Source organism: Equus caballus, chromosome 23, assembly GCF_041296265.1.
Source record: "Equus caballus isolate H_3958 breed thoroughbred chromosome 23, TB-T2T, whole genome shotgun sequence".
NCBI lineage: Eukaryota > Metazoa > Chordata > Mammalia > Perissodactyla > Equidae > Equus > Equus caballus.
Window position 1 is genome coordinate 15,811,491 of NC_091706.1, and position 22,614 is coordinate 15,834,104.

At 41.1% G+C, this 22,614-nt stretch overlaps 2 protein-coding genes and 1 long non-coding RNA gene across 14 annotated transcripts in view; 2 read left to right on the top strand and 1 right to left on the bottom strand.

Annotated features, from left to right (window-relative positions):
* TUT7 (terminal uridylyl transferase 7) overlaps positions 1 to 6,939 on the top strand; it is a 59,736-nt gene extending 52,797 nt beyond the window's left edge. For all 11 annotated transcript variants that reach the window (XM_070248521.1, XM_070248528.1, XM_070248526.1 and 8 more), the window contains one exon: positions 5,929 to 6,939. In XM_070248521.1, coding sequence (XP_070104622.1) covers positions 5,929 to 5,996 — 68 coding nt within the window. In that variant the 3' untranslated portion in view covers positions 5,997 to 6,939. The remainder of the gene's footprint in view (positions 1 to 5,928) is intronic.
* Positions 6,940 to 9,571: 2,632 nt separating this feature from the next.
* Positions 9,572 to 10,694, bottom strand: LOC138920373 (uncharacterized). The gene is made up of 3 exons (XR_011431449.1): positions 10,564 to 10,694; positions 10,268 to 10,474; positions 9,572 to 9,838 (listed from the first exon to the last, which is right to left on the bottom strand). It is a non-coding gene; the product is annotated as an uncharacterized lncRNA (long non-coding RNA).
* Positions 10,539 to 22,398, top strand: ISCA1 (iron-sulfur cluster assembly 1). Of its 2 annotated transcripts, XM_023627114.2 has the most exons (5): positions 10,539 to 11,141; positions 17,929 to 17,982; positions 20,554 to 20,659; positions 21,929 to 22,024; positions 22,103 to 22,398. In XM_023627114.2, coding segments are annotated over exons 1-5 (663 nt in total). In that variant the 5' UTR covers positions 10,539 to 10,736; the 3' UTR covers positions 22,105 to 22,398. The 2 variants fall into 2 exon arrangements, with proteins under 2 accessions (XP_023482882.2, XP_023482883.2); XM_023627115.2 differs by lacking the exon at positions 21,929 to 22,024.
* The last annotated feature ends 216 nt before the right edge of the window (positions 22,399 to 22,614 follow it).

Below are 22,614 nucleotides of genomic sequence, written 5' to 3' on the forward strand. Positions count from 1 at the left end.
TGGTCCTGAGCTAACTTCTGTTGCCAATCTTCCTCTTTTTGCTTGAGGAAGATTGTCACTAAGCTAACATCTGTGCCAGTCTTCCTCTATTTTATATGTGGGATGCCACCACAGCATGGCTTTACCAGTTGTGTGTAGGTCTGCGCCTGGGATCTGAACCCACAAACCCTAGGCTGCCAAAGCAGAGCACACAAACTTAACCACTACGCCACCAGGCTGGCCCCCCACAAGTAGTTCTTAACTCCCAAACGAGATAGGAGTAGATAGAAAATTCCATGAATTGCCTTGTTCTTCATTGTTACCTCTCTCCCCATATGTGTACAGCTAACACAATGCCTTAGATGTTCTGTAAGTTTTGTTGATTGGAGGTGTACTCATTTTGAAGGAATAAAGAAGACTTAGTGGGAGAATGGTCAAGAACATCAGCTTTAAAGTCAGACATACTTGAGTTTGAAAACCAGCCCAAGCATTTACTAGCTGTCATCTCTGTCAAAGTATCTAACCTCTCTGTGCCTCAGTTTCCTTATCAGTATTGGGGCTGACACCTCACAGAGCAATTGTAGGAGTTAATTTCATATACATAAAGCATCTGGCACATACCACCTAGTGTGTTACCGCCACCCTTGTTACTGTAATTAGCAGAAAGTCTCCAACCTTGCTGTGATTTCTCTCTTCTAACTTATTTGACAAATATGTAATGGAAATTTTTAACAAAACAAGGGTATGTGGAGATTGCAAAATCATCATAAAGGCAGATTTTTATGCCTAAATTAATTACTGTGGTTTACATATAACAGTTTATTCAGTATAAGAATCTCAAGAAACTGTTTTTCTATTCCTTAATCCTCCCCTTTTTTGCAAAGAAAATTAACTTTTTAGAAGAAACTACCTCTATCTCTTCATTTATTCTGTTTTAATCCCATGGGTTGAAATCTCAAAAATTGGAGATGCTATAAGAGATTGGTGGATATCTTTTCTCCCGCATGATGCCGGAGACTTAAACCATTTTTTTTCCCTTGACCAGAATGTTAAAGCCTACTTATTATTAAAAAAAAAAAAATCTGTGGCTTTCATGATAGTAAATTTAAAATAATAGAAGTACTTTTTTAAATAGTATGGGGAGATCTTATCAGTGAATATAGATCATTCTTTTTGATACTCTTCTTGATATTCCAGTATATGACTATACCATTATTTATTTAATCATTCTTTATTAATGGACAAGCTGTTTTCAGATATTTGGTAAATCAATGTCTTCAAAACATTTTTGCTTGCATACTCACCCCCAAAATGTGGAAAGCCCAATTATCTCCTCGTATGTTTTAAAGTTGACATCTAAATGTTTCATCGTAGTTACATTACAAGGCATGTAATTTCTGGGCATTTTTTGGTAAATATTGGCATTTTTAAAATAAAACTTTTGAATCAGCTTTAAATGTTTCAAATGAAATGTAAATATTGCAGAAATTTTACGTCATTTCCCTTTTTCCTTGAATTCCTTTGTTTTACTTCTAAGAATTTTATCTTCAGATAATATATTTTTATCATATATATTTCATGCATTTTATTGATCAGCCTATCATACTTATCTGCAACAAAAATATTTATATAAATTGGATTTTTACACTTAAGTCTCAAATGTAAACATTTCTTCTAAATTGTTTTTACAGTTACTAGAATAATATAATTGATCAAAATAAATTTACAAATTTTGATTAAAAATTACTTTTTATATTTGCTCACTGAAAGTGACCCTCATTTAATGAGATGGATGGGATTTTTCCCCATGCATTCGTGTATCTTTGGATCAGTACTACCTATTGCGGGAATGAAACAGTGTTCTTTATCATTTCTATTCCTAATCCTTTTGTTTTTATAGTTGGTAAACATTGAGAAACCTCAGAAGTCTTTATGATAGTAAATTAAAAATAATAGAAATACTTTTTAAGAGTTTGGGAACAAAGATATTTGTTTTCACTGAATATTTTCATTGAATAACCAAAATCATAAAGTAATGTATCATCAGAAATTATTTGTGATGATCATCAGCTATCACTGTAATTTTACAAAAACTGAACACTTGGATTTTTATTAGAAGCATTCACATTTATCGTAGATAACCAGCATTTTGTGTGCCTCCCTGCCTCCCCTGCCTCCCCGGGCTGTTTCACTCCAGGGCAACATACCATGCTAAGATTTGGGTGGTGAGGAGATAATGCTTCTCATTTATAAAGTAGGAGGAGAAAAATTGTGAAAGGGGAGTTGGAAAGGAGAACTGGTGTGATTCCCGAGAAGCAGCCCAAAGTCTTGGCCACAAAGGCGTTCTCAGAAAGAATTCAGATAGAAGTGGAGGCGCGGCAGTCGGCTCTCTTAAAGCACCTTGCCCACTTGTCCCGTTAAGTTGACTCAAGAATACATGTTTGAAAACCAACTGTTTGTTTAAAACACTATAGTGAATATTGCATATCTGCCTAGTTATTTCCTCGAGATAAATTCCCAGTTAGGAGACTGATGGGTTAAAAAGTATGCACATTTCACCAATGATACCAATAATGCCAAATGGTGATTGGCGACGATCCCAGAGTCATTCACAACCTGTTTCCTGTACCCTCACTTTACTGGGATAGTCTTTTTGCCAATCTGCTTGAATCTCTATTATTATCATTGAACACTAACATTTTTCACATTTTCATTTGTATTTCTTCATGTTATGTTTTTGTATTTTTTTAATTAGAGTGTTCGTCTTTGTTTTTATTTTTCTTTCAACCTCATTTATGATTTCTTTTGCCTTACAGACGTTTGTTTGCTTGTTTGTTTTAGTAGTTTGATCTGCTTCTGGGTAGTTTAGTAGTTCGATCAGCCACCTTCTGGGTAGTTTCAAGTCATGCTTACACAATTTTATGAATTTCATGTTCTTGCCCCAGATTACGTAAAAGTTCATTCGTATTTTATTTCTAGTAGTTTTGGGTTTTTACGTGTGAATTTTTATATGAAACTTTTTATATGAAGTTTCTTCAAGTATGATGAGGTTTATTTTTATATATGGGAAATTACATGTTTAAGTGATACAGTAATAAGACTACTAGTACTGTACCTTTCTTAGGGAAAAAACCGACTTTTTAACATTTGCCAAAAAATATAAAAAGATATAAATAATATAATAACTACCCATCTACTAGAGAATTGGCATTATTTTTTTCACATTTTCTTTTCCTTTTTTTTTAATAAAAGATTAAGATGGTGGAAGTCCCCTTTGACTCCCATCCCCAGGCCCATTCTGTCATGTCCTCCTCAATCCCGGAGGCATCCGTTATTATGAGTTCAGGTGCTCTTCCAGTTCTTTTTTAAGCTGTTACAAATGTGTCTTTTAATATATGTATCCTTGGTGAATTTTTAAATTTAACGCATCATACTGTATAATAAGAATGTTCTACAACCTGCTTTTTCAAATCTATTTAAGAAAATTATTTTGAAATTTATATATGTTGCTGTATATAGATTTAGTTTTTTCTTTATAGCATTCCATCACATGAATGCACAAAGTTTCTTAATCCTAGAACATGTTTGAGAGATTCTGTAGGGTTCATGTACCTAGAAGTCAACTTGTTAGGTCATAGCATATGTGCATTTTCAGTTTAGTTAAATATTGTCAAATTATCCTATTGGTTGAAATAATTGCCACTACTATCAGCAGTGTTTATTTTTGCAAATCTGATGAGGGAACAATACTTCAGTCGTGTTCAAATGCCTATATTCTTGACTCTGGTGATGCTAAGCACCCTTTTATATGTTTACTGGCCACTTGGAGTTCCTCTTCTGTGAATAGCCTGTTCAGATCATTTGCACATTTTCCTGTTCCATTATCATTTCCTTATTAATTTGTGAGGGTTCTTCATTTATTCTGAATAGTGCTCCTTTATTATTATATGCATTCTAAATATCTTCCTCCAGTATATCTTTGTCTTTCACCTTATGTCTGTTGCCACTCCTGCCACTTATCTTTGCTACTCCAAAGTTTATATTTTGAGATAATCAAATGATTGGTTTTCCATGATTAGTTTTCATGGTCGTGTAATTCATGATTCTAGGGTCATCTTTAAGAAATTCTTCCCTAACCTGAGGTCATAAAGATATCCATCTATATTTTCTTCTGATAGCTTTATCCTCAACACTTTGTGCAGTTCAGAATATCAAAGATATGTGCCTGTAGACCAACAGACGTTCTGTAGCATAAATACCACAGTACTGTGGTGCATGCTTTCTGTCTGACTGGTGTCGTTCGTTTTTCACGGTGTTGACTATCTAGATGCCCTGCTTTGAAAAGTTTGCTTTGGGGGCATAAGTTTTTATTTGTATACTTAAGATATTTGCTTTAGAAAACTTAGAAAGTATACTTAAACAAAATGAAAATAAAAGACATTTATACTTGCTCCATTGTAGAACATTAACTGTTTAGGTTTTGGAAGTAAAATCTTCCCATCTTTTTATGTCGATGTAATAATAATAGTTGACATCTATTGAGTAGTTTCTATGTTCCGGTTGCTTTACATGTATTAATTGATTTAATCTTCACAATTGCTCCCAAGGGGTAGGTGTTATTGCCCTCATTTTACAGATAAGGAAAATGAAGCACCAAATATATGATTGGTGTAGTTTTTCATGTGTTTAATTTTTAGTTTTTGTGAAAATACTATTCATGTGGTTTTATGACCTACTTTTTTCATGTTATTAATTATCCTTCTATGCATACCTAGTATTCTCTTGTGTTCCTAATATACTTAGTCATATCGCAAAAGTTTTAGACATTTGTTTGCATACTTACGTTATTATAAGCTTTCTGTGAATATTCTTTTAGCAAAATTTCTACCCACCTCCCTTTCCTTCTGCTCGTCTTTCAAACAATTTGGTGATCAAAAATTGGTATCTTGTTTTAATTTACATTTCTTTGATTACCAATACTCATATTTATTCTCTTCCATATATTGCTTTTTCTTTCCCCAGTCATCTATTGGCGTTCATCTTTTCTCTACTAAGCATAGCAAGCCTTTTTCATAAGTAAAGCATATGGTGGTGTGCTGAGGAAACTCTTCCCTACCCCAAGATTATATAAATATTCACCCCTTCTTATACTTTGACCCTCTTATATTTAATACTGTAATTCATTTGGAATTGGGTAGGGAGGAAGGGTATGACGTGAGGAAGGAAACTAACTCCTCCCTCCCTCCCCAAAATTAATTTATTTGACACAATACTAGTTATTAAAAAATTCATACTTTCCCCCATTGGTTTGAAATGCAACTTTTATTATATACTACTCTCTTATAGATAATCACTTAAGAATTTCTCAGTTTTCTTATTTCATTGATCTATTTCTTTAGACTCCAGAACAAAATTTATTAACTGTTCTGTGTTGTGGTTTTAATTAGTAATCTTTATTTCTATCCTTTACCTGTAAGTATAATAAATTTCCTTTTATATCAGTAAGTTATTGCTAGAATGTCACCATTCATGGCTTCATATCTGCAGAGCAATGATACAAGGTATTTATTTCTGACCAAAGAGTTCTTTGCAATTTGGTCTGTGTGTTTGCAAATGAAGACACTGATTTATGCAAAGCAGAGCCTTTGAAACAGCTTCACCTGACCCTTCTGCACCAACTCGGATAGTGAACATGCGCGTGTATTAAAATGATGTCACTCTAGCAGCTTGTCTTCTTTAGGAAGAATTTTGACGAGGCTTGTGTTTAATAGGTCATGTTTCATATATACTTTTTTATATCTAGCCTAATTACTGATTCAAAACAAATGACCAATGCCAGTGTGAAAAGTTTCTGTAAATAATTAACAATAAGAAGTAATTTTATGGCTTTTGTGGTAAAGTGAGGCTTGTTTTTATTTATGTTGGGTTTTGTTTTTTCCCCTCCTCTAGGTAGCCTTTCCAGTAAATATATGACTCAGGGAAAAGCCTCAGCGAAGAGGACCCAGCAGGAATCATGAGGGAAGGAAATGCAGCACTCTCAGTGGCCACTCGGGCGTGCCTGTTCACTTTGAAAATTAGGTTCATTTCACAGGACACAGCAGCGTAGATCAGGCTTCAACTTAATATTTAAGGGAAATGTCAGATTTTTTTAACTTAATGAAATTGTTAATGAGGAAAAAAAATTTTAATATAATCTTACCTACCACAAATCCCCATAGATTCAAGGATTTTAATGGAAAGCCATGACGTATGTATTTAAGCCAGGTTTAAAAAAAAAAGTTAACTATGGGCCAGTATTTACTGAATACAATTTCATGGTTTTTAATTCTTTCAAAGCACACTGAGAATGGTGTGCTGATAAACCCCAAGGAATTAACCCTTTTTTCCCCTATAAATCCCTTTTGTTTTGAAGAGGGGAAATTATATTTATTGTTGTTTACTGAATCCTTGTGTGAAAGCGTATCAAATATGTGTGAACTGCTACTACTGTATTTACAATTTACAAACTTTATTTTATTGATATTTGTAGAAGTGATAACGAACATGAGTACCTATTTATGTGAGCCTTCCATGGATGAGCAGTGCCACTGAGGGGCTTGTGTTTTTCCCTCTCTAATTTTAAGTGAGTTGACATATAAGTACTATGCTCATAAAAATGAAGTAAGGAAAACAAGTCGTCCTGTTTGCTGCTAAAAACATTTTCAAAGGAAAAATGACAAAATAAAAGTGCTTTTTACTTTTTATGATATTCAATTAGGGTGGAGAACTTTTACACATCCCTGAAGATTAAAGAGGCTATCTCTGCCAATCACGAGTTTGGTTGGCGTCATTTTGAGTCTGACTGGAGCCCTCATGGAATTGTTTCTCTAACGTCACAAGCCCTTCAGAAGTAGTACATGGTCAGAACTATGCCTTGGTTTATTTATCATTTTGAAATAAAATCAAAATTTCAATCTGTAATTTTATCCACATTACTTTCTAGTGAGAGTCCTAAATTTCCTGAGGAAGCTAGACCAAGGAGTAAGGGCAGCACAGATCTGTTCCTCTTTTGTCCTGCTCCCTCTGCTTGTGCTCACACGGTCATTGGTGATCACTGACACCCACTGTGTACCATGCACGGGGAATGTGGGGGTCAGAGGCACAGACTAAGCGGGATGAAGACCTAAAGAGGGATGCGGAGGGAGCTTGCTGGGCAAGGCTTCCCAGACAGGAGCGGGCTCAGAAAATACACACCTATGTGCCCTCCTTTTCAACAAATTACTTGAAGACATATTCCAGGCAAAGAAGAATCATATCAAAATTAACTCGAGAATTGGGAAGCTGTGGTAGATTTACTGATCATTCCTTAATCAGTTTGAACACAAACTCACGAATTAACAAGTGAATTACGCACCCTGGGCTGAAACTGCTCTACGAGACTTTCCTCAGCTGCTCCTTTTCTGATTTCTTCTCTTGCCTTCGTGCATGAAAGTCAACTTGACTGGGCATACAGTTCTTGTCACACTTTCTTCGGAAAGCCTATTGATGCTTTTGTCTTCTGGCATGATAGCAGAAGTCTGAGGCCAGCCTAATTTTTGTTCCCTTGTAGGTTTTATTTTTCTGCTTGGATGCTTCTGTGTGTGTTTATCCCCGTCATTTTTGTGTCAGCGACTGTTGTCAATACATCTCCCTACCCAATTTTTTTTTTCAATTTGAGAAAATATCTCTGTTCTTAATTTTTTTTCAAAAATGTTTTTGTCTTTTTTCAATATTCCTCTGTTATCTCTCTCCTTGGAAAACTTCTCAAGTTTAATCTCCATACACATGACTGGCTTGAATTTTAGTGTCATTCTGCTGTTTGCTGTTTCTAACATGAATTTTGTCATTTCACTTCTAATTTTCTTAAACTTACCTCACTCACCTTCCTTTCCTCTCATTCTTTTAGTTTATTCTTATTTTCTTCCTTTTCATAGAAACCATGTTTTCTTATATCTTTTTAAGGATTTTAAAGTTTCGTACATTTTATTCTGATTGCTATAGTAGATTCTGCCCAGTGTATTGGGCTTTTTGTTTGATTTTTGACCCCTCACACTGGACCAGTGGTATGATGACCGGTATATAACAACAGACCTGGAGAATGCCTTGCCCTTGGTTCTTTACTTCCTGTACTTGGATGGTGGTCACAGCCCCTTCTCAGTGCCCCAGCTAGGGGGCAGGTGCATCTGCTCCATGCCACGTCCAGTTCCGAGGGCACAGCTGTCTTTCAAATGCGGCTCACCTCTCTCTCAACAAGCTCCACAAATGCCCCAGTACCAGGATTCTCCTTTCCTCTTTGAGGAACAAATATGATTTACCTCAATTCTATGAAACCCATTTTTTATAGCCCCAATGTACACTTTTTAGTGTCTTGCTCAGCATGTACAGTATCAGCAATGTGCACATTTAGAGATGTTAAAATGTTCTGAGATAACTTCAGTTTTTCATCTTGAAAGGTGTTTCACAAATGGTTCTGTTAAAAAAATATTTCCCTAGTGGAAAAAATCCTGAGTAGATAGATCAGTAGGGTTCATAGTGTTAGAGGCAAAAAATGTTAACAAGAAAACACAGAAGTTAACAAATCCCCATGAAAGTCAAGATGCACTTGGTACTTTTTTCTTTGAAAGCAGGTTTGTTTGGACAGCGGCAGTCAAGAATTGAGCACACTTCTCACTAAGTGGAGTTCTAGGCTTCCTTAGGGTCTGGCTCTGCCAGCTTTCCAGCTGAGAGTGTGACAGTCCCCCCAACCTCTTGGCCGTTGTTTCCTTGCCTATAAAATGGAAATCATACCTGCCTTCCCACAGAATAGTGAGGATCAAGTGAGGTCTTCCTAGGAAAACACTTTTTTAAATGTCTAAAACGCTGAAACTAAATCCTAAAATGCAGTGTTGAACATTTCCCTATAGTAATATGTTTTTAAGCTATTAGTGGAAATCTAAAAATGGTTAGAGCTTGCAATCTCCTTCAACAGTTTCCACACCCACCTCATTTCAACACCACAGGACAGCTGCTTCTCTGAGATAGTCATGAAAACTCTTCTAACATGAGTTTATCTCTTGGAGCTGTGCCAGCTTCAAATAACATTAGGTGTGCCTGATGCCCTGACAGGTGGATTATGTGACTTCGCACTTACATGCAAAACAGTTCACCAATTAAAAACTAGGGTCTATTAAATAGAGGAAAGAAGCCTGTATAAATATACACCAGATCCTGACTCAGAAAATTTAAGACTAGATTTTTAAAATATTGTCTAATGCACTAGACTAAAAGGCTTGAGTTCAAGGATCCTTTGTAAAATCGCCGTGCTAACACTCCTGCCCTCCGCAGCTCAAAGTTGTGAGGCTGCGATGAGATGATATGTTTGGGTTCCTCGGAAACCTGTAAAGTGCTCCACAACTGTATAACTATTTCAATACTTGATAAAAATGATACATGGCATCCTTTTTTACATTTCTATTAACAAACTTTATCTTCTGGAGCAGTTTCAGGTTGACAACAAACTTAAGTAGAAAATACAGAGAGCTCCCACATGCCCCCTCATCTCCACACACACCAACCTCTCCCACTATCCACATAACGCACCAGAGTGGGACGTGTTACAAGTGATGAATCTACTTCATTATCCCCCAAAGCCCCTTGTTTACTTTAGGATTCATTCTTGGTGTGGTACATCCAGTGGGTTTGGACAAATGTATAGTGACATGTATCCACCGTTGTACAGCATCATACAGAACAGTTTCACAATATATGGCATCTTTAAATATCTGCTGACAATTAGCGTTTATTGAGTGCTGCCACGTACCATGCACTCTTCTAAGGGCTTTTCATTTAATCTTCACAAGATCTGTAGGAGGAAGGACATGAGAAGTAAAATGACTTATCCCAAATCACCCAGCTAGTCAGACATAGCCAAGACGCCTCCTAATCCTACAGTATCTGTGTGCAGTGGGGCTTAGGGAAAAAATAACGATTCTCTTATTGTCAATGCGATTGCATTAACTACTTAACGGAATTTTGAACTATCCAACCCTGTCGACTCTAGGGGATGAAAGATAAGGCGGCCACGAAAACCCGTTGCACTGATTAGTTCTTTCCCCGTCAAAACACTGAGCGAGGATCTACCCCGCTAGCGCCGCTCCACAGAACCAAGCCCCTCCCTCTTTCCCTTCACCCCTGGCACTTTTGAAAAGTGCCATCCTGTTCTCCCGACTGCTGACCCGGCCGCGCTTCCTTCCTCCCAGCATCTCCCACTCTTCCCCGGGCCTCCGTTTACCAGGCCTCCTGTGGATGCCCAGGTACAGTGCCTGGTGCTCAGGACTATTTGCTGAATAGGCAGAATTAAGAGACAGAGGCCACCGAGCAGCTACGACAGGGTCTGACAAACAGGTGTTCAATCAAGCGCATTGACTGGTACTAGTTATAAGTGTGAGTATTCAGAGCTGCCCAGTCACATCGTAGGGGAGGGATCCAAAGCCAGCATCTAAAGCGAAAACTGCATTAGCACCATCCTTCAACATCCCAAGTAGGACAGCACGCAGTTGGGGGAGGGGGGATCTTTATTTATTACACGATTCTCTGCGGTAGTTCTACGCTCTTGAAAACCATCTAGCTGGACCAAAAGGGAAGGCTGAAGCGTAGGTGGCTGGCTGCGCGCGGAACCGTCCAGCCTCGAGAGCATCAGCTCCCATGCTGGGGGGCCTCCTCACGTTCTTAAGCGGCGGCTCCTTGCCCAGGGGGCAGTCATGCAGCGACGCGCCTCCGGAGTCCCCACGCCGCTGGCCGCTCCGCCTGCAGCAACCCACTCCCGAAGCCACGCCGAGGCTGTCCTCGCGGGGACGACCTTCCTCCGCGCCGCTGCGCCCGCGTCACGTGCCCGCGGCCCTGGCGCCGGCCCCGCCCCGCCCGTCACTCACGCGGCCCGCCCAATGGCGGCGGAGGGACCGCGCGGGGCGGGGCCTGGGGCCGTGCGCCGGGGCTTGTGGCGTCAATGCGCCCGCCGTGTCCATGGAGAGAGGCTGAGGCGGCCGAGCTCCGGCCCGAGGCACCTGGGCGCCGGGACGGCCAGGATGTCGGCTTCCTTAGTCCGAGCCACCGTCCGGGCCGTGAGCAAGAGGAAGCTGCAGCCCACTAGGGCTGCCCTCACCCTGGTGAGTGACCGAGGCGCGCGGCTGCGTCCATGACGCTGGGTCACCTCCGCCCCGCGACGGGAGGTCACGGCGGCGGGGTGGCGCGGGCGGGCGGCGGGCCCCGGGCGCGCTCCCCTACCGCTGCTGGGAGATAAACAAGTCCGGGCGGGGCTGCTCCGCGGGCCGGCGCCCGGGACTACGCTTCCCAGTAGGCCGCGCGCCCCCAGGCGGGGGAGGGGCGAGCCGGGAGCGTCGTGTGCGCGCAGCCGGACACACACACCACGCCCCCGACCAACCCCCCGCCCGCCCCGGGCCGCCCGAGATCCTGGCGGGTCGCGGGCCGCGGACCTCGAGGGCAGGTGGTCAGAGGCCAGGTGTGCGGGGTGCCGGCGCAGCTGGACAGGTCAACCGGGACGCCCCTGCCGGTGCCCGGGGGCTGGAGCCCTCCGAGGACCCCCGTGTGGGGCGGGAGCGGCGGGGACGGGGCGTCCTGAAGTCCGCCGGACCGCTGCGGCTCCGCCGATGGCATCCTCAGGCCGCCGGAGGGGAGGGTCCCGCTCGCGGGTGCGAGCGTGCGGGTGAGAGGCCAGGCCCCGGGGCCAGGCGTGCGTGCGTGTGAGAGGCCAGGCCCCGGGGCCAGGCGTGCGTACGTGTGAGAGGCCAGGCCCCGGGGCCAGGCGTGCGTGCGTGCGTGCGGGTGAGAGGCCAGGCGCCGGGGCCAGGCGTGCGTGCGTGCGGGTGAGAGGCCCGGCGCCGGCGCGCGTGCGTGCGGGTGAGAGGCCAGGCACCGGGCCCGGCGTGCGTGCGTGCGGGTGAGAGGCCAGGCGCCGGGGCTGGGCGTCCGTGCGTGCGGGTGAGGGGCAGGGTGCGTAGCGCAGAGGCGGTTCCCCGCGGCCTGTGTGCTTGGCCTGCCGTGGCCGTTTTAGCCGGGGAAGATCCACATCCGCCGTTAGCCGTTTTAAAGTGTGCCGTTCACTGGCGTTTAGTACATTCACGGTGCTGTGCATCATCACTTCTGTCTACTTCCAAAACGTTTGACCCCAAAAGAAACCCGAATGCTTTAAGCAGGCACATGTATTCGCAGTTTTGGAAGAGGGTCATTTCGTAGCAAAGTTTATCATCAGCTCAGCAGTTTCACACACACCCCATTCTCGGTTAAGAAGCATCCTGCTCTAGAGACTGGGGAGATAGGTTATTTACGTCGAATGATGGACTGCTTTCAATCTAATGCCATAAGAAGGCCTGTTGCCAGAAAATCAGTTGTAGCAAAATAGAAGAGAGTCCTGCTAAGGCGGGAGAATTCATTTGTAGTGGGTCGTGAAGAGGTGGTCCTGGTCACAGACAGCGCTGTGTTCTGTGGTACCTTTTCCTGTGCCATCCCGCCCGTTTCCATGTCTGAAAGATACACCGTTGATTCTCAGAGTTCTTCAAGGTCGTGAAACCACAGGAACTGGGGGGCACAACTCAGGCTTTGTGTCCCCTGAAAATCTCAGTAAAAGTTACTCCGAATTCGAAAGAGTTCTACCACCGGTAATGGTAGAGCCAGGAGGAGTCAAAGTGTGGAAACACTTTTTGGCCTTTTCTTTCTGCATTATTTGGCATATTACCTGTTTCTTCAAAATGTGTGAGTCCTCCCCTTCCTCTCCATTCGTATTTATTCAACAGACATTTAAGACCCACTGTGTTTCAAGACAAAAAATAAAGGAGTTATATAGTTCCCACTGCCCTGGGAGACAGTTTTGGGCCTGGCCTTCGCCACCTCTAGGAATTACTGAGAATGATAATACAGTCGCATTCTGAGACCTGGGCTCTCCACGCTTGCTGCTCCTGCTTCATTACGTGCGTCCTCTCACCAGCCTAATTCTGCTGCCAGCACTGCTTTATTACATCAGTTCTCAGTCCACAAGGGTTCTGTGTTGCCTTTGATTAACTGTTGTGATAAACTTGCAGGAGTCATTGTCTGAACTAATCCTGCTTACCCGGTGACTAGATGTTCCTTCCTTCTTAGAAGCTGGTGCAGAGAAAAAACACGTCCGCACTGCTTTCCACCAAGGGCCTGTGTTAGCAGGCTGGCGGTCATTTTAATCCTGGCACGTGTTCCCTAGTCTCAAGACGCTATGGCAGTCACGTATTGCTGTTTGTGCTTAGTTTTCAAGTGTTTTTGCGAACATTTTTAATCCCAACATTTGTTAAGTGCAAAAACAGTGAGGTCATCAAAGGGCTAATGGTAGAGACAGAGGAAAACAAATGAAACTAGAGATAATTCACTAAAACAGGTAAGAAGGGGTACATGTTACCTAGATATACAAATTGTGACATCAAGAATTTGACGTGTTGCAACCTTTGAAAAGCACTGTACCTGTTCAGTCTACCAGAGGTCAGCAAGAAGCTAGGAAAAGGAAGTGATGAAATGAAAACATGATTCCATGTTGTCAGCACCAAATTATCTGCGTTAACTAATGTTAAACCAGGAGAGGATTGGGAGTTTGCTGGAGAGAAAGGCTTAGACTGGTGACAGCTGCCCATCACACTTCTGTGCAAACCAGAGATGGTTCTTTGGTTGAATGTTTTAAGACTCCAACCCACCACATCAAAGTGAGTACCTTTGGACACCTGCGGAGAATATCCAAAGAGGATGTCCCCCTCCCCGTACTTCCTTACATACCCAGGAATTGACACAGGGAGTTGAATTTGTAGGAGCGGGAGTGAAATACAACTAAAGAACCCAAAGACTGAACACTACCCTACCAGCAGAAGCCTTTCTTTCCATCATTGTACAAATGAGAATCCCTGCAACCCTAATTTAGGATTGGGGGTGTGCCCACAGCTGTGCACAAAGCTCAACCAAAGTTGTGAGAGAATGATGTACAGAGCCAGCATCATTCTTGACGCACAGGAGAGAAGTTAATTCATTATGTACAGCTTTCTAGTGGCACCTGGTTGAGAAGGACTGCGAAACAATACGATGTTAAATACACTGGGACTCAGTAAGGAGCTGTTAATTCATTGAAGGCCTTTGTAAGAGTGACCAAGCAGTAAGATTTGTATATGTAGGCAGTTTAAGGGGCATTGCACAGGAAACAAGCGGAAGTAGCCTGAATGTCTACAATGAGAGATTGGTTAAGTTAGAGTGAATTCTTTTGGTGAAATACTATGTAGTCATTGTAAATAATGATTTTTTTTAAGTTTGTGAGTCATAACTCTTCATTCTTTGACTGACTAGCCTTGTGAAAATTATTTAATCTTTAATACCTAAATAACAGAATTATAAGAATAAAAAGATGATGCATATAAACCATTAAACGCCTAGAAGGCACTCAGTAAGTGGTGAATATATGTTTATTTCTATGTATCAAATGAGGAACATGTTAAGCTTTTACAATGTAGGCTGTGGGGCCGGCCCTGTGGCCGAGTGGTTAAGTTCATTCACTCTGCTTTGGTGGCCCAGGGTTCACTGGTTTGGATCCTGAGCACAGACATGGCACCACTCATGAGTCCATGCTGAGGCAGCATCCCGCATAGCACAACCAGAGGCGCTCACAACTAGAATATACAACTATGTACTAGGGAGCTTTGGGGAGAAGAAAAAGAGAAGATTGGCAACAGTTGTTAGCTCAGGTGCCAATCTTTAAAAGAAGATGTAGGCTACAAAACTGTCTATATGATTATATATATATATGTATACATATACAGACATACATGAATAGGAAAAGATGGAGGGGAAACACCACCATAATGGCAGCCATAGCTGTTAAAGAACGAGTTAAACAAAATATACTGTAACTTGTTCATTGGCTGCTATTTATCTAGCATCTTTTAAACATTAAAATGGTAAATTTAGAAATAGGAGAAAATAAAAATCCCAGATTTGTAATGAAATTAAAGTGCGTTGTAGTTGTTGGCACATGTGTAGTATACATAATCATGGAGTTTGAGCTTTCATTTTGTTTTCTTAGCAAAAAAATGAAAATTGCCCGGGGAATGCTTGAGGATACCTGTCGCATTGGATAAAGTAGAAGAATGTTGCTATGAAGTAGTTATAAAATGTGTTCATCTACAGTGCCTTTTGCCATAATTTTAACAACAAAAACAGATTGGAAATCTTTTTTTTAGAAGGCCAAAATATCTCGCTCAAGGATATTTTTGTGTTCCTGTGATATATATATGAGTAGATTAAAAATCATCATTATATTTCATTGAGTTTCAAGAATCTCTTAAATTTTAACTCCCTGGCCAGGTCTCGGGTGAATTGGAGTCATTAATGATGCAGAAATCTCTTGGAAAGCTGTGGCTTTCTTAGTTGTGTGGGGAGTGCATTGAAATTGGAGGGCTGCTAGGCCTGCAGCCTGTTGTTTAGTTGAAGGTTTATACTGTTTCCCAGAGTGGTTTTACTTCAGTGCAGAGTTGCCCGAGTGTGCAAAGAGACCTAGAGCAAAGTGGGATCCTTAGCTTCTGCCTGGGACTGAGATACAAAAAGTACTTTTTTTATCGCTAGAATTTTTTAAGTCCCAAATATTCCATGTTTAGTCATTCTGACGGTTCTGAAAACCAGATCCGTCATTTGGGAAGTTGTAAGAACCCTGTTTTTCCCTTTAAATGAGCACTCAGCGGGGTTATCCATCATTAGTAATACTCCTCCAAGTGGAGTGTGTTTGGTTTTTGCCTGACACGGGAAAATGAAGACACGTTTGAGTACCTGTAGCACAACTCCCAGGCGCACCGGGCGCTTTTCCCTTCCGCACCTTTCAGCATAAGATGTGACCATCAGCCACTTTGTGGAGCATTGTCTATGAGGTGCTTTCGTTTACTGTTTGTGTTCAACTAAGAGTTGGGAAAAGAAGAAAACATAGTATTTTATAAAATTAGGTCCTTTAGAAAATCACGCGGGGCTTGCTGACAGCATACTGTGCGCCTTTAGATCATGCCGTGGTGACCCTCCGCACCTGTGACCCGCTAGCTTCATATCAGCTTGTCGTTCCAACGAATGTTTTCTCATTGCTGTGCCTTTTTTTTTTTAATGTATCAGAAATCTTTTACTATTTGACAGTACTTAGATTAAGTTGTTTAGGACTCACATGGGAAATAGGACCATGAAAATTATGGGAGTCAGTTTCTACTGGCAATCATTAAGAGTGAGCACTTTTTAAAAAAATTTTTCACAAATATTTCTGTAACTATTTGATGTTGGTAAGCTATGATCTCCCCAAAAAAGGCCCTAATTCTGCTCTTCAGCATTTCCTTCTTCCTCCTCCTCCATACTGTTCCCTGTGTTTTCACACTGATTGGCTCCTCTTCTCATGGAATCGTGGAAAAGGCCTTTATAGACCACCTATTGGTAGTGATTTTTTACCCTTTTTTTTTCTTTTACAGTGACACACAATAAGAAATATATATATGTACATACTCACTATATAGTAATAACAAATAAAAGTCTTACTAAACATTCGTCTTCAGTGCAATGCATTTTCTTTTGTCTTCTATTTTGTGTTTTTAAGAAATGCTAGTCTCATCCTTGTGAATTGGTTTTGTGGCCTTTCTAAACTAGGACCAGACTCTGCTTCAGGATTCTCGTCTGGCCGGGCCCCCACCAGACAGGTGGAGAGCACGCTCTGGGCCATCCGTTGGGTCTGCCCTCTCAGCACAGGATGAGTTCTGACTGTAGTTCGTACCTGGTTGTAGTTCATGATGTCCACTCTTTGGGATTTTACAAACCAGTAAAATGCCAATATAAAAACTGGAGGACCAGCACAGCATTGCCAGCTAGAGGAGCTAATGAAACAAAGTAGGAGGGATATGATCTCTTTGTTATGATGTACTCATTGTAATAATAACTGGCTGATATTGAGCTTTTTGTGCCTGGCACTGTTCTGAATGCCCTTCATGAATTTGTTTATTTAATTCTCACAAGAATCCTGAAGAGGAATCCTCAACTGTTATCCCCATTCACCCAAGAAATGGGCTGTGACATAGCTAGGAAGGGGACCAGGAGTGCCCTGGAATAGACTTTGTCCCTAACAGCCTCCTTCCCAAGAAAGTGAGGTTGGTGATGCTGACCTATACATAGAATATGTTGTGATGCTTTTCTCATTTTGAGGACAATGAGGCTAGTTTAAACAGCATTTCTCCTGAAAACAACTCTTCCCTGTTCTTGTTTCTGAAGTCGACTAGCTTAGTTCTTTTCATCAAGAAATCCTAAAATGTTGAGTTAAGCCATGTTTAGAATCTGTGAACATTTGGTGAGACTGGTACAAGAAACCAGTCTGGGTTGCCACTGGTACACTTTTTTCCTCTAGGTATGCATTTTGATGGATTTGCAATAGATTGGGGTAGCAAAAAAGCAGTAGAGTTAATAATAATCAACAGGAAAAACACCTGGAGGTTGGCTTTCCCGGGGAGGTACTTGATTCAGTCTTTGGCTATTGAGTGCCTCGGTTGTGTCAGAGTGCTTATTGCTGGGCATACAGTAGGAGCCCCAAACAGATCCTGCCCGGAAAAATTACATTTGTGGTGTAAGTAGATAGTACCATAGAGTGTGTTACAGGGAGCTGACCTTGACTAGGGAAAGCAAGACTAAAAGGATGTTGCTAGAGAAGATATTTTAAAAATAAAAATAAACAGAATGCTTTGAATTGAGTAGAGTTCATATGTTTGTGTATAAAATCCACGAGGCTCTGGCAAGAATGGAACATGTGTTTGTCACATGAGTTTGCTAAAGACAGACTTGAATAGTCTTAAAGACTAGGAAATATAAGGCTTTGAAGATTGCAAGTTTTGTAACTAAAAGCTTAATGACATTTTCTTTTTTCAGACACCTTCAGCAGTGAACAAGATAAAACAACTTCTTAAAGATAAGCCTGAACATGTGAGTAAACACAGTCAGACAAATATTTAGTAACTAATTGAAGTTGTATTTTCACAATGAGTTTATCTTGTGATAGACAGTATGCTTTCATTGATCAGGGGTTTTTGTTTAAAAAGGAAAATATGCTCATTTTTAAAAATTAAAATAATGTAACGGGGTGTTCAGTGAAAAGGAAGTCATTCTTTGACCCCAAACGCTTCACTGTCGTTCTTCCTTCTGAGCGGCGGCCTCTCATCATCCTCCCAGATAGTCCATGCACTTTATCTGCCTCCGCCAGGGTTTCTCTGGCTCAGCGCTGTGGATGTTTTCAGCTGGATAATTCTTTGTTGGGGCTGGATTGCAAGGTGTTCAGTGGTGTCTCTGGCCTCTGCCCACTAGATTGCCAGTGGCACCGCCCCACTCCTGAGCTGTGACAACCAAAAATAATTCCCTGAGGGCACCCACTGGCCTAGCTATGCTTGCTCCGGTTGTGTGTGTCTCTCTTTTCCTGCTTAGATGAGAGCATTCCATACGTGCTGTTCTTTACTTTTTTGCCCCTAATAATATAGCCTAAGATCTTCCCATATCATTGTGAAAAGGTCTGCCTCAGTCTTTTTTGTGGCTGCATATAATAGTATGTTCCGTTGAACAGGTTTGATTTATTTAACCAATTCCCCATATTAATGGTCTTTGGATTGTTTTCATTCAGCGCTTCTACAAACATCATTCAACAAATGTTTAGCATCTGTAGGTGCCAGGCCCATTGTTTTAGGGGGCCAAGCCTGTGGCATGCACTTGCATAGGCTGTATTCCTAAATATAGAGTTGTGGAGTAAGGAGTGTGGGCATCATCTTAATCTTAGTGCCTTGCTAATTGCCTGTGGGATGTTGTAAACTACTTTCAAGTCACTATGAATATTTAGTAATTAGACTACAGAGTGGTTTTCTGGGTTCCGTTGTACAACCTGTAGTACAGTGTAATGGAGTTCTAGCACATTTCATCTTAAGAATTATTAAATGCTAAAGTGTATGAGTGTTCCAACTCCATTTGGATAGACTGGCTAGAGTATACCTTGACCAAATGAAACAAGAATTTAGCTTTGTAGGTTTGAGGGATGTTTGTTCATATTGATGTGAAAAGGATTGAGCAAACACTTCGTTGGGTGTAATTTATGGCACAAGCAATCCCTTTTCCAAACTCCAGCTACCCGAAAGCCATATTTTCACGCTCTGTGTCTATGTCCATTCCTAACAGTTGGACTGCCTGCTTGCTTGAGTCTCCTTGTTTACAAAGATAAAAACTAGGCTAAACAAATACTTATGACATGTGCCCCAGAATTTCAGCTAGGTAGTTTATTATCCATCATGCTACGTATGTGGCATTCCCACCTACGTTCCCTAAGCTGTGGCTCTCAAGGTGAATCAAACCATAGTTCTGTCTCCTTGTTGTTAAGGACCGAGGAGACTACCCTCTGAGTGCTTCAGCTTGTCAGGACTGCAGGCAGCTCAGCATTCTGACTCGCCCTCACCATGTGTCTTCCTGCTTTATGTTTGCTTTCCTGAAGCAAGTACACATTGCTGTTTTTAAGGGAATCAGGATCTGCTTGGTGAAATCATACTTTTTATAATACTTTGATTGTATAATTAAATGAAAGAGCACATAGGACCCAAGAATAGAAATGCAGTAGATACTGTTAGAAAATTAGATTAAGGTAGACTTCGATGTTTGAAAAGTGCTGTTTGCTCACTTTTTAAAGTTCTTACCTCTATATTTGCTGCAGTCTTTTGATTTCTGGTATTTGAGAATGTTTACACAGGTCTGCCCTAGAATTCAGGGCTGTGGAGAGGCAGTGTGATGGCCAGGTGATGGCCCAGGAACCTTGGTGAACCAAACCGTAGAGAAACTCCCTGAGCACATCTCACACAATGAGGTGGAGCACGAACGTTTTTGAGAAAGTCTGATTTTTTTAGGTAGTCATCTCTGCCGTAAGATACTTTTCTTTTTCCATTAAAAAAAAAAGTGATAATTCATTTTTGGAATTAAAACTCTTCCCTTAAAAAAGTTATTCTCAGCCTAGATGACTAATAATAAGGGTTAAGTAATAAACGTACATTGGTATAGTAGAATATTTAGGCATTACTTGGTAATGATAATTGTGAAGGCTAATTACATAGGAAAATGATGTCGTAAGTAGAAAAAACAAAGCTGAGAATAAAATTTTCATTTGTGCTATAATAAAAACTATGTTTAGATTATATATGTGACAAGGGCTGGAAGAAAATAGGAAAAAACATATAAGCTGATTTTTTAGCGTAGTAGTGACTATAGTTTTAAGGGTTTTTTCCTCTCTGTATTATTTTCTTTGCATGTCATTGGTTTTTATTCTCTTTGGATCCCTGCTAGTGTTGTAGTGATGTTTGTACAAAGTTAATTTTTTTAAATACTTGTTTGCCATTCGAGACATTTTATAGCAAGAAATATTTATCTTTTAGCTTATGAAGAAATGGAAAATGTCACATAGCCAGGGTTTTTATTAAAGTAATTAATCTGTACTACTTGAAAACTAAGTTTATATTTGTGATACTTTTTCAGGTAGGTGTGAAAGTTGGTGTACGAACTAGGGGTTGTAATGGCCTCTCATATACTCTAGAATATACGAAGACAAAAGGAGATTCTGATGAAGAAGTCGTTCAAGACGGTGAGTTTTGAGCACACTTTTTCTGGGCACTTTGTTTTGCCTGAGATTTTTAGCCTTGCGTGGCATGAACGATAGTAGTCAGAATGGCTCTCCTATGGTGTAGAGTGGTGTATGGGGCTCACTATGAGGTAGGTGTGGTTTGACGGACTTTCATGTATTAACTGATTTATACACTCAGCCAGGGGAGAATGGTACCATCTTGTCCGCACTGTGCAGATGAAGGAACTTGAGGCGTGGGGAGGTTAAATAGTTTGCCTAAGGTCACACAGCTAGTAAGTGGCCTAGTGAAAAGTTGAACCCAGTCAAGTTTACTCCAGAGGCTGTGCTCTTAGTAACTGATAGATTATTGAGTAAACTTATTTATTCATTTCACTTATGAAAGATAGTCGTGTGCAGAAAGTTTTAAGGTGATAAAACTTGAGAATGAACCAGCCGTTTTTGTTTGAAGCAGCAGTTTGACATCTGTGTCAAATAACGTCATCTCATGCTTTTGAGGAATCTATATTTCCAGGGGTTTTTTTAAAGTTTCAGTGCTTTAATTACATTTTACATCCACTCCCTGCCGCAAACCAGTAATCTGGTAAACCTATTTAAAACAAAGTCACTCCTGCTACAACTTTGGGGGGACGTCAGTGTGCACAGGGTCTACAGCAGTGCTTGTGTGTAGGAGGCGTGCTGTCAGCCAGCGTGCGTGGACTCCCTGGGTCGATTCACTTTATTAAACTAAAGGGACTGACCAGTAAAGACATTTGTTAATATATTGTTTTTGAAGTCAATACATAAAATATCTTAAACCTTCAATTTTTCATCTTAAGAAGAGATCTAATAATTATGTGTAGTTCATATTTAAGTAATTACTCCAATTTCTTACAAGGAAGAAAGTTTTCTTAAACCGATTGCATTTACGAAGATGCCAACCTCTCCCTACATCATTACTAGGGGTTATGTCATTAGCAGTTTTCCAGCCCAGGCGCAGAAGGACGGAACTGCTGTGTTGTACTGATTGCTCTTATTAAACCAGCCCGCTGTGTCACAGTCTTTTTGTGTCTCCAGGCTCGCACTGCCGTGTGTACAGATGTCATTGCAAGGTTTTCATATGTTTTATTGTCTCCGTCTTTACAAAATTCTCACTGAGAATATATACATTTTCTTCCTGTTGCAAATTGGAAAAATGAGTGGAGTGAAAAGCAAGTTCTAGTTTTGCATGGAATTATTTTGGAATTTTCTTGTATACATCTGTCTAGCCTAATACTATTGTTCTTGACATAGATTATTGTGTGGGAAAGAGGGGCCAGACAGGAAGCTGGACACTAAATCCCTTAAAGGAGATACTGAGACACACTCGGGAGCTTCCTCTGTGGCTTTGTGAGTCGTTACTGTTTAAAGTTCACTTGAGCTTCGAGTCAGCAGGCTTTATGTGACACGTGTTTTCTTCTCCCCAAGGAGTCAGAGTGTTCATCGAAAAGAAAGCACAGCTAACACTTTTAGGAACAGAAATGGACTATGTTGAAGACAAATTATCCAGTGAGTTTGTTTTCAATAACCCAAACATCAAAGGAACGTGTGGCTGTGGAGAAAGCTTTAATATTTGACCCCTCGGGAGTGCGCTGACTGTAAGCCCCGGGAAAGCTGTGGAAGTCCCGGGACTTACTGAAGAGATCATGTGATTGTCACGTGCTTAAGGTGTGTAACGTATGGCTGCCTTACGAGGACAATAAAGTGTGCATTTTGAAAATGAAGCCAGTGTGTTAGATTCCAGAAAAAGTGGTATTTGTATTCTTTTTAGGGGCCATCGCTCTCTTTGGGTCATTTTTCTTATCTGTAAAGAAAAACAAATCCTACCCTGCACCTAATTTGCTTGCATCCTTCCTGTTAGAACCTACAGCTTCATGACAGTCGCCTTCCAGGGAGAATTTCAGGAAACATTCTCACACTCCTTAGATCTCTGTTGAATG